This window comes from Rattus rattus, chromosome 11 (genome assembly GCF_011064425.1).
Source record: "Rattus rattus isolate New Zealand chromosome 11, Rrattus_CSIRO_v1, whole genome shotgun sequence".
Classification (NCBI taxonomy): Eukaryota; Metazoa; Chordata; class Mammalia; order Rodentia; family Muridae; genus Rattus; species Rattus rattus.
In genome coordinates this window covers 52957696-52969788 of record NC_046164.1, presented here as the reverse complement: position 1 = coordinate 52969788, position 12093 = coordinate 52957696, and the positions used below count along the sequence as shown (strand labels likewise).

Below are 12093 nucleotides of genomic sequence, written 5' to 3'. Positions count from 1 at the left end.
TAACTAAGCAAATACAACTTGCATTGGGCCTAAGAGGAAGCCATCAGCATCCAAGAACGACCTTCGAATCTGAGATGACACTGAAGTGTACTTCAAACCAGGAGGCTCACGTTCAAATGCCTAAGGGTTAGATGTCGTCTAACCGTCCATGACAGTACATGACAGGAGTTGAAAACTCAGAGAAGAGGGACCATGGGCAGACAGTAAATGCATGGACTCGGGCCTCCCCTCCGGGATCACTGACTGTAGAAACAGAGGGCCAGAGCAGCTACGTCTTTGATATTTTTTCTTTCCAAGTAAAGCTAGAAATTTGCATTTTTCTGAAAGTTTTTAGATACCGATAATGAAATTCTTTTCAAACACACAGAAAGGTATTTTGCAAACTAACTCCATTTGGAGGCCAATTCTGGCGGCGGTCTGTCCGTTTTGCAGCCCTGGCTTTAGATAAAGCATCGCTTGAGTGATCCCTAAATTTAAGTTTTTGGAAATGCGCACAGATATATTCAGCACTGTGGACACACAAGGGCAGAATTTAAATCTGAAATTAAACTAGAACACTAGGGTTAAAAATAACATTAAGGCATAAATCACCGAGAGAGAGTGAGTAGACAGAAAAGCAGGGCGCCTTCCTAGCTAGCTCCAAACCCCAGGCAGAGGCCCAGTTACCGGTCAGCAGGTCCATCTGCAGCAGAGTCTGGAACAAGCTGGGGTGCCTGTCTCTCAGCTCCTTCTCCCAGGGCAAGGCTCTGCACACCTCGGGTCTCCCATACTTGAGCTTGAGGTCCAGGTAGGAGTTACGGAAGTCACCTACACAAAAGCAGAAGACATCACCTGCTCAGGAGTGGCAATGACCTTATCCCTCTAAAAGCTGTCCTTCCTAAAAGAGAATTGGGATGGGAGAGCAGGCCCAATATTCCTGGATTTGACTTGGGTCTTTTGGGGGGATTTGAAACTGGCCATGACACCTCTGCCTTGGGGGTCAGCATATGGAGCCAAGTCCAAGAGAAACATGCCAAAGACGCTGACGGCTGTTGACTAATTCTACAGAATGAGCAGCTGGCCCCTGACTTGTCCCAGGAGGCCAATAATCTAGGCCATTTTGCTGGCATGTATGTTGAAGAACAAGGCCCCAGAGCCCCCAGGGAGGCGAGGCAATTGAAGACTTTAGGAGACTTTCCCTGATGCCACCAAACAGGTCGGCATATAGGGCTGGCTTTTCAACTCAAGGCCTCACTCCTGGCGCTGTGTGAACAATCAAATGAGTTTCCTCTTTGGGACGTTACTATTCATGTGTGTCTGCCCCCTCTCCTGGCGGCATCTTTGTTTCTGTGTGATTCAGCGAGTGGTAAGCGCAGCAGCTGGGATTAGGACAGTGGCTTCTTTTTAATGTTTAATATCTGCATGTACATGGTGAGGGGGTACACGTGTGTAGGTGTGCGTGTACGTACGCACTTGCATATAGAGGCAGGGGGACAAACAACCTTTGGGGTGCATCATTCCCAGAAACATCACTGAGCCTTTGAGATGTGGTCGCTCATTGTCCTGGAGCTAGCCCAGTCAGCTGTCAGTGAGGTTAGCCTCAGCAAGCACCAGTCTCCACCTCCCCAGAGATGGCATTCCAGCAAAGCGAAGTCATAGCCAGCATTTTTATATGGGCACCTGGCATGGGACTCAAGTCTCATGCTTGCAAATCCTTTACCAACTGAGCCATCTCCTTAGCCCAAGACTATTTTCAAATTAGATTTTTGTTTAGGGTGGGGGATCCTGTGTGTTCCACCCGGCTTAGGTGGAGATCAAAGGGCAACTTTGAGAAGTCAGTTTTCTTCCATAGTGCAGCTCCTGGGGATTGAACTTAGGCTGTCAGGCTTGGTCTTAGGTGCCTTTACCTACCTAACCACCTCTCTATGTGATAACCTGCCTCTGAAGAGAACTGCAGGGGGTTGAGCACCCACCACCCTCTCAGACCACTATGTGACCCTGTCAGCCCCGCATGGCTTAGGTGCATCTATGGCCCCTCCTTTCCTAGCCTGGAACTGGGAGTTACACTTGGGGGAGGGGGCATGAGATAAGCAAGGCAAGATCGAGATGCTGAACTAGCTCTTGCGGATGACAAACACCCCACAGGGATTTCTCTTCCAGAAGGAACATATGTGACTAACTGTGGTGTTACCGCATCAAACGTGGAGATCTAGAGCACAGAAAACTTGACTAAGTGCTTACTCTGTGCTGGGACCCTACGAGACAAGACAGGACTAAGCTCCGCCCACACCCTGGGTGAGGAAGGAGAGCCTGGGCCAGGTGAGCTCTGCAGTCTGTTTGAGAGCCATTCCTTCTGCCCAATTTACTGGTGCCTTCCTGAGCTGATCTGAGGATGTAAGAATAAAACAGGGCCCCAGAGAGCAGAGGCACTGTTCAGAGATAGTAATGGTTCAAGGCAAAATACACGGATGTGTATAATAATTTCTAGTGATTAATTTATATTATCCAAATGAATTTTCTTTCCTTTCCTTTCCTTTCCTTTTCTTTGGCATGCCTTCTAGGTAAAAAGAACGCCATGCCAGGTTCATTTGTATTCTTAAACAAGATCAGGTGTGGCGGGGGCTTCCAACAGTCTCCGTTCATGGCGGTTGCTGGTGCTTTGGGGGGTTGGGTGGGGGTAAGGATCAAGGCGGAATGCACACTCTGGCTCCCATCTGTCTTTGGAAGCCTTGAGGTGAACCTGATCCTGCTGGTATCTGGGCTGAGTGGTACGTGGGATATGTTTCTATTTTAGTCCGCCCCAGAGCAAAGCTAAACATGTCAATGCAAATGCAGAGCTTAAAATGCCCCCAGAGCGCCGTACTTACATGTCTCTCGCCTCTCACCCCCAGCCTGGACTGTTGCAGTATACGAGGATATTATGTCCCGGACCTCAGCGCAACGCTCAAAATATAACTTGATTTGTTCAGCCAGTTCCTTCTCAAGGAAGGGATTAAGAACCTGCAGGAGGGTAAGAGATTGCACGAACTGTAGTCATCATCAAACGTCTTCTGGCTCATACCTACGGAGGTGTTCAGCTTGGCTGAGGTCCTTTTGGCATCACCAGCTGCCACCCCACCTGGATCAGCAAACTGATGCCATTAGGATCCATTCGAGGCCTGCCAGCCTCTTGTGTGTGCTACCTTCTCCTCTGCAAAGCTTCTTACACATCAGTAGAGACCTGTCCCCCTCCACGTGTAGTCCCTAGAAAATTACATCCATCTCCATTTCCAAATGCTAATTCTACCCAAGCTGTGCTTGCCACCTGAGGCCCTCCTGTGTCCTTCTGCTTGCAGCATCCTCAGTCAGCAAGAGCCAAAGATGGGCCTCTGCTCCAAAGAAAATTCCCTACGGCCTTATCGTGTGGCCAGATGTGCACGTGCACCTCAGTGAGCCTGAGCTCGTGGGAATCAATTCATGTCATGTGACTTATTAAGAGAAATGGGTCGGAGTCCCAAAGAGCAAGCCCCTTGGGGCCAGGGGACTTAATCTTAACCCTGTTTTCAAATGCATGTCTGGACCCAAGAGAGGTTCAAGAAAGGTTCAAGAAAGGGCTCACTGGGTTGTAACCAGCCCTGGCTTCTTTTTTCTTTTCTTTCTTTCTTTTTTTTTTTTTTATATATATAGAAGGATCCAAAACTTTAGAGCACACTAGAGGAGAAGGAAGAGGAGGCAGTCTTAGTAAAATTATTTTTAGTTTCATAGATAAATACATATATGTGTATTTGTTTGTTGTTCGTTATATTAATTAGAGTATCTTCAAAACATCCTTTAAAGCTGGGTCTGTTGACATCCATCTGTCATCACAGCTAGTCAGTAGCCTAAGGCAAGAAAATCAAAAGTTCAAAGCGTGCCTGAACTCCAGGGTGAGTTCAAGGCTAGCCAGGACAACTTAGTGAAAACCTGTCTCAAAATCTAAAAAATATTTTTAAGTAAGGAAAGAGTCTAAAGCTGAGAGAAAGCTTGGCGGTGTTTGAGCTCCAGGACCAAGAAATATTTTTATTTTGGTTTTGCGAGCCAGGGTCTCCCGTATCCCAGACTGACATCCAACTTGATCTTGAGCTCTTGATCTTTGCCTCAACCTGCTGACCACTGGCATTACCAGTGTGCACCACCACTGCATGCCACAACAGTGAAAGGTTTGAAGCTCAGCCTCACCCATCTTTCTTGCTTCTCTCAGCTCCGGGTCTGATCTGCAGTAGGGACTCTGAAGTACTTAGTGCAGAAGTGGATACATGAATGTTTCCTTTCCTAGCTATCTCAAAGGGAGGGAGGGAGACGGAGGGAGCGAGGGAGGCTTCCTATTTGTTGTTGTGTCTTTGCCTGGACTCCACGGGGTCAAGGGAAAGAGAGAACAATTCCCTCTCAGGCTTCTGGTGGGGTCCTCTATCTCCTTAGCAGGGATGAGAAGACACTGTTCGGAGGCTTCATGGTAGGGGGCTGTGAGTCCTCTACTAGAACGGCTGTGCCCTCTGTGGGCATGTTAGGATGTGTGTCTTGGATACAGTGAATTACCTCGGGGTCCAAAGCCCTCTTGAATCTGGCTCTCTGTGGTCCACCCTTCCCAGCATGAGCTGAGGCAGGGCTTCTGGGAAAATGAGTGAAAGATTGGCTGGCACAGGGCTTTAATTTGCCGGGGTGTAGCTTCTTCTGATACTTTAAATAATAGCGTAGAAGAGAAGCTTTACCAAATAACTAAGATTCTCTCCTTTCATTAGCTTAATCACTGGATAGGCAACCGCCTGATAAAAATCTACTCTATAATTAAGCTAGTAGTTATTAAAACAGAGGAAGTAAATGGTTCTCATTTTATGAGTACTAAATGAACCGCACGGTAACAGAAATCTATTATTGGGCTGGCTCAGGGGAAGCCTCAATATTAATTATGCTTGGTGGCTGAGCCCACGCATGGCTCAGTTCGCTTGGGTAAACCTTTTGTTTACACTGTGTTCCTTGCTCTCAGTGGCCCACTGTCACACACACTCCTGGCAAGTTTCTCGATCCCCACGGCTCACCTGTGCGGGGTGTAGGCTGCGGAGGCGATAGTATTTCACTGGTCCAAAAAACCCTTCGATGCCTGCCACATACCTGCTCCCTCCAACAACGAAGTATCCAGCTGTGTCATTGTAATAGAAATCTTCATGGAAGCTGGAGAGGAACACAGAGGGTTGAGGCAGCCCCGGGGACTGGGACCTGGTTATCGTAAAAGGGACCCTGCCGTGGACATCCCCAGACCCCTTGACCTAACCCAAGTTGCCTCTCAGTCTGGTTTGCAGGTGAGCCCACTGCTGGGTCAGGTGGACCTGGGCTAGATCCTGGCTCTGCTGGTCAGCCGCTGTGTGAATTTGTCCCAACCAGCTAAGCCCTAAAGACTATTGTCCTTTGGAAAATGATAGTTTCCTACATAATGAACTGTTAGGATTTGATGTACTGTGGTCCCAGGGAAACAAACACCTAACGTCTGTTAGTGATGCTGTTTAGAATCGGGAGAAATATTGGGAATTATTTTCCTTTAATATTTTGCTTTACAAGGAAAAGTTTTTTTATTGAGTCGACAGAAGGCAGGTTAAGGGGAAACTTAGAATTTAGACTGTTTGATAAGGATGGGAAGTTAAATTCATTGAGGAGGAGGCATCCGCGGCAAGGCCAAAGGTCATGGCCAGATACAAGAGGCCAGCAGCATGTGACGTGCCCGTGCCCATATTGCAGGGAAGGAGACAGGGACCAAACAGTTGGTGTATATGAAGGGCACCAAGGTGCTTCTTGCCGTGTTCTTTATACTCAAGATCTGAAAACTTCAGGAGTCTCCCCATGAGGGACAGTCAGCCAGTGGTGCTCAGGCACAACTTTCTTTACTATGTAAATTGAAAAGGGGGTAGACCTGAGAAAAGGGATGTGCTGCTAAGTTTAAAAGTGAAGAGTGGAGGCCGGGGAGGTCGCTCAGTCGGTCCACACACAAAGCTCTCGGTTTGCACCCCGGCACCACAAAAACTAGGTATGGTCTATAATCCCAGCGCTCATGAGGAAGAGGAAGGAGGGTGAGTCCTCTACTAGAACGGCTGTGTCCTCTGTGGGCATGTTAGGATGTGTGTCTTGGATACAGTGAATTACCTGGGGGTCCAAAGCCCTCTTGAATCTGGCTCTCTGTGGTTCACTCACAACTCAAGGTCACCCTCAACTACTGTGAGACCAAGGCCAGTGTAAGCCACGTGAAACTCTGTGTGTGTGTGTGTGTGTGTGTGTGTGTGTGTGTGTGTGTGTGTGAGAGAGAGAGAGAGAGAGAGAGAGACAGAGAGAGACAGAGAGAGAGACAGAGAGACAGAGAGAGAGACAGAGAGAGAGACAGAGAGAGAGAGAGAGAGAGAGACAGACAGAGAGAGAGAGAGAGAGAGAGGATAGTTTCTGTGTAGGGACAGTAAGCAGGTATTTTTGTATTTGCACAAACTCTGGAATAAACTAATGAAACCATTTCCCCATAGGGCATGAGGTAGAGGCTGGAGTTAATCAGGAGAGCTGAAGGCGAGGCTTGGCCATATATTTGTTTTTGTCATTTTTCTCTTCCTTAGCGTTGGCTTGGTAAACCTCGTGCACTCATTACCTATTTAGAAACCAAACTAGGACTAGGTGACCGTGTGACCAGAGCATATGTGAGCAGCAGGGTAGGTAAAACCTGAGACAAGTCAAGTAAGAAGCCAGCCAAAGAGGGGAGAGAGCCACGGGCAGAGAGGGCAGATGGAAAAGCCAAGAAGAGAGAACAAAATGACAGGCAGGCTGCCAGAAGCCAGGGAGCTGAAGAAGCCAGAAGCCAGGGGACAGCAAGCTCCTGACAGGTGGCTCCGGGAAGCCAGGCAGCCCGGGGTTGTTCCAGGACAGCGATGATCTGACTGCCTCTGAGCAAGACCCCGTTCTCTAGCAGGAATACCTGGTGAGGGAGGAGGCTGGGGAGGGTGGGGACTGGGCCGTGTGTGTGTGCGCGTGCGTGTGTGTGCGTGTGTGTGTGTGTGCATGTGTGTGTGTGTGCGTGTGTGTGCGTGTGTGTGTGTGTGCGTGTGTGTGTGTGTGCGTGTGTGTGTGTGTGTGTCTGTGTGTGTGTGTGTGTGCGTGTGTGTGTGTGCGTGCGTGTGTGTGTGTGTGTGTGTGTGTCTGTGCGTGTGTGTGCGTGTGTGTGTGTGAGCGTGTGTGAGCGTGTGTGCACATGTGCATGTGTGAGCGTGTGTGTGTGTGTGCGTGCGTGCGTGTGTGAGCGTGTGTGAGCGTGTGTGAATGTGAACCACTTTCTCAAGAAATAAATCCACTTAGGCTTATGCAAAACTGATGGAAGAGAAGGACTTCCTTCCACTCCTGTTTTTATCTTTTCAGAATCTCCCTCTCTGTCTCTCTGTCTCTCTTTCTCTCCCTCCTTCTTCCATCCACCTTTGCTCCCATCCCCCCCTCCCCTTCCTCTTCTTCCCCCTCCCTCTCTCCTTCCTTTTTATCAAGAGAGACCACCAAGTTAGTAACTCTGATTACAGAACAGACCCTGTTTCTCAGGGCCCTGGAATGTTCTAACTCTCATGTGAGTGCTTGGTGCTGAGTGGATGAGAAGCTTTATCCTGACTCAGCTTGTCGAGCTCCCCAGTTCTCTGCAACTCTCTTGGTGCTCACAATACGCTGGGGGCGCTCCCTAGTAGAGGCTCTCTGGAACCCTGATCCCTTCCCCTTCCTTTTAAACGTGAATATAACCATGTCGATTTATTGCGCTGTGGTGACGGTTGACTGGACTACCAGTTGAATGACCGAAATGCTTCAAAAGGTTGCAGATTTCAGAGGACTCGGGATAGTCCAGTGTGTGCATAGACAATTGAACATCCGGAATCAGCAAACTTAGAAACCCCCAATTCTCTGAAATCAGAAGTCTAAAAGGCTTTAAAATCTGACATGGCATTCAGACATTGCCAGACTTTGAGCATTTAGGTTTTAGATTTGTGGCTCCTCAGCAGTTAATACATAAAGTACTTAAGACAGTGCCAGGCACATGGCAGAGGCCATGGCTGTTGGCTACAGGTGTGAATACCCACCTCCCTGCTGGACTTCTGCTCCCACCATCCAAGACACACGCTTGCTAAGATGTGTTCATTCCTCGGATAAAATACTGCCAACTCCGTGTTCATTGTAATCCTGGCATGGACCTCAATATGCAATCAGTTAAAATAGAACTAGGGGGAAAGACAGTTCCTTCTATTATAGAGCAAGTTAAGCTGGGTCTGTAAGTCCAGCTACTCAGAAAGATGAGTCAGAGGGACCAAAAATTCAAAGCTGTCCTAGACAACATCCTGAGAGTCAGCCTCAAAATAAAACAACAAAGGTTCAGTGGGAGAGCGTGGACCTGGCATGCAAGACCCTATATATTCAGTCTCTAGTAGCACAGGCACACACACACACACACACACACACACACACACACACACACACACACACACACACAGAGAGAGAGAGAGAGAGAGAGAGAGAGAGAGAGAGAGACGGATAGACAGACAGACAAAAACAAACAAAACCCAAAAACCCACACCCGTATGCAAATTCATTACTACTTTGAGTAGGTTCAATAAAGGAAAGTTATTTTAGTAGTGGAATTATAATAAACAACTATTAAAGATGAAAGAAATCTGGAAGAGCTTGGGGCTGAAACTGTTTCATAAGTGTTTCTTTCTTTCCTCCTGTTTGGGAAGGGAGAAAACAAATTGTGTGTGTTTACTACAAGAGAGAGAGAGAGAGAGAGAGAGAGAGAGAGAGAGAGAACAGCATTCCAATTTTCAGAGCAAAGGGAAGGCCCTGTCTCGAAAGCTTGATGCAAATTTATACAGCAGTCCCCGTTCATAGTCCTTAATCGCTCAGGGGGTGCAGCCCCCAAACCCCTGTGGATGGCTGAAACCTTGTATTGCTCCAAACTCTACCTATGCTGGCTTCCTGCCCCTGTATCTCCACACCAATGATCAGCTTTAATCAATAAAGTCCACTCAGTAAAGGGCGAGCAGTGACAATCGACAAAGTAGAGCACTTTGGGCCGCATACTATGATGAGCGTATGCAAATGTGCTATCTTTGCATACCCTTGAAGTATCTTTCAGGGCTGTGCTCACCCTCTCTGTGAGTGAGGTGATAAGTTGGAGAAGCGTCTAACAGCTCCTCTGGGAGTCTCAATTTCCAGCACCACTACGCTTGTGCTTTGGGGAATGTTAAAGTGGAGAGAGAATGGAATGAACGCTGGTGACACAGCTACGTAACGGGCAGGTAACACCCACTTCGTGGATACACAAGGACAATGCACAGTACAAAAGACATCATCACAGCATGCACTTTAAAATATACACGATGCTTACTTCTGCAATTTTCCATTTAATAGTTTTGGGCCTCTGCTGACTGCGCATAAGAAAATCATGGAAAGTGAACTGGGTAGTGGGGAACCACTCTATGATTTTTAGTTAGTACACAATGTTTAAGATAAGGGCTCTTGCTTTCCCCAGTTCTTCCCTCCCCCAAGAAACATAGAGAACTTGTTCTCTATGTCACTGCCCAGTAATTTTTAAACTGTCATCATTATCAACCATCAGTAGATACAACTGTCTTGGTCTCCATCTGCGTCTCTATGGCATGTTCCTACATTTTTCTCTTCTGAAATGCTCAGTGTTTGCACGAGATTGTAAGACAACCCTGCGATGTGCATGGTTTGAAGGTCATCAATTTCCCTGACATGAAAGCTGACTTAGACTCTTCCAGAGCTCCGACTAGTCTCTTTGGAAAACCCCAGACACTCTGGCAAACTGTCTTTTCTCTTATCTGGACATATAGGGCCCTGGTTTATTACGGAGAGCACCGGAGCCCAGAAGATTGACCGATGTTGTTGGATAAGCCCTGTTCAGAATTAGGAGATAGCCAGGCTTGCAGTTTCAAGAAGAGACTCAAGGACCCTTCGCCTCTGCTCATAGTGTTTGTCTGGGGTAAATTCTTCAGGACCTAATCTAAGTTCTGAGTCTCTCAAGCCACCTTATCTGTTTTTTTTTTCTTTCTAGCATTTCTGATAGCCTGTAAATTTAAATTTATTTGTGAATTCATTGTTCTACCAAACAATTCTCCTTTATCGGATTTTCCCCCAATTTCCTGGAAGTAGAGACTGCATTCCTTTTTTTTTTTTAATCTTCTCCCAACCCTAGAATCAAATCCTGTGTCTGGAATATGAAATATGCTCAATAAATATGTAATGGACAGACAGATGGATGCATGGACAGATGGATGTAACCCGAAGGTATTCCTGTTGCTTACTTGTGCCAGCCCAAGTTGCTGAACATTTAATTTCTGTTCCTGTGACACTGTCCCCAACCCTTCATAAAGCTAATACCACATTTCCATTTCAAGAATGGACAAGAGAGCTAGCAGGGTGTCCTCACAATATTCACAACCAGGAAGCCTGTAACATGCTGTTCACTTCCCTGGCTGGCATCACTGTAAAAGTAGGGCTCTGGTTGAGATTCCAGAGTTGGCAGTGAAGAACACGCAGGGCTGGGGCAAATATGAGTAGGTATGACGTGTCGGATGCTCTACCTGGGATATGGAACTGGTACAAACCTCCCGATCAGTCCATGTTCATACTGTTCTGTCTTTACAGGGTCTGAGACCTGTTTGTAGATGATATTTTTGCATTCATTTTTTTAAAATATTGAATCAAAACGTCGTTTTCTTATCACTCTTGAGTTGCCTCCCACCCCACCATCACCAGTGAGGGCTCCCAACCCACAAGACCAGCTTTATCCAAAAGAGACACTGTATAGGGGCAGCCACACAGGGACATCACACCAGGACCTAGAGGAATGTCCTGGCTGCTTCTCCTAGCATGTGGTCTTGCTAACACCACAGATGCTGGAGAATGGAGAAGATGAAGTTCTGTTGCCACAGCAACTCTGGGTTTTGGTACTGGGCTCTGGCCACGCCAGCATTGAGCTGCTGTCACTCGTATGATGTCTCGTTCTTGGAATGCCACCCCTCGCTCCCTCACACTGTGACCAGCTATATTCACTTGTGTGGGCCTCTGGGATTTGGGATTTTATAGAAAAGGAAGCCCTCCTGTGAGAAATGAAAGGGCACCTTCGCAATCTAACCAGTTCTTAAAAATGCCCTGGGATGAGGATGGGCGGGGCTGGAGAGGATCTTGAGACAACCTTTAATACCTAGGGCTCACGGCACAGAACAGATTTCCAAAGGAGCCTCAGATCCCGTCCGGCTTCTCTGTCCCTTGATCTAGTCACAATAGCAACCTCCATAAGGAAAACCTGCCTGTGTTGGGTGCTTCCAATTTTGGCACACTTCAAGACTTCTGCTTCATTCCTAGCCTTCATCCTCTACGATTTCACTCTCTGTGCTTTCATATAACTACCTTACCTCGTGGCAGCTAGGCAATGATGCATCCTTAGCCTTTCTAGAAAACCCTAACCCTTTAATACACACACACACACACACACACACACACACACACACACACACCACAACAAACAAACAAACGAAATAAGAATTGCTCTAAACTCCCGGAGCCTACTAGAAACCAGTGAGATTTACATGTGAACAAGGTTGAAGAAGTGTATGGTTTCTCTTCCCACCCCACTCCCTCTCTGTTCTGGTTTCCTCAGTAGCCCATTCCTGAGGGAATCTGGTATCCAGCTCTGATGGGGTTTCCCAAATACCTCATGAAGGCTGTCTGTGCTTGACCCTATAAAACCCACTATTTCATCAGGTGTAGGAACAAATTAGAAACCAACAAAGCACAAGGCAAGGGCCCCCGTTCTCAGCTTCTGCAAATGCTATGGAGACCGTTGCAGAGGGATGAAAAGCTGTGGCGGTATCAATAGCTGTGCACATTTCAAATCTAGATTATGAACATAAATATGAAGACTGTCTCCTTTTATGCTCTACACTACACCAAAGTTTCCAGCAGTTCTCAATGAGCAACATTAATACTTAGATTTATTTCTTTAGGATCCTTCGTAGAAGATAATTCTCAAAGAAAATAAATTACAAAGTGCCAGGAAGGAAGAATTTACAGTGAGAT

The 12093-nt window shown here is 47.1% G+C and overlaps 1 protein-coding gene across 1 annotated transcript in view; it reads right to left on the bottom strand.

Annotated features, from left to right (window-relative positions):
• The window catches only part of Sel1l3 (SEL1L family member 3), a 106457-nt gene that overhangs the window by 60626 nt on the left and 33738 nt on the right, over window positions 1–12093 (bottom strand). The window contains exons 7-9 of the mRNA XM_032915812.1: window positions 5034–5166; window positions 2847–2979; window positions 667–807 (exon numbers count right to left, since the gene is read on the bottom strand). Of these exons, the coding sequence (XP_032771703.1) occupies window positions 667–807; window positions 2847–2979; window positions 5034–5166 (407 nt within the window). The remainder of the gene's footprint in view (window positions 1–666; window positions 808–2846; window positions 2980–5033; window positions 5167–12093) is intronic.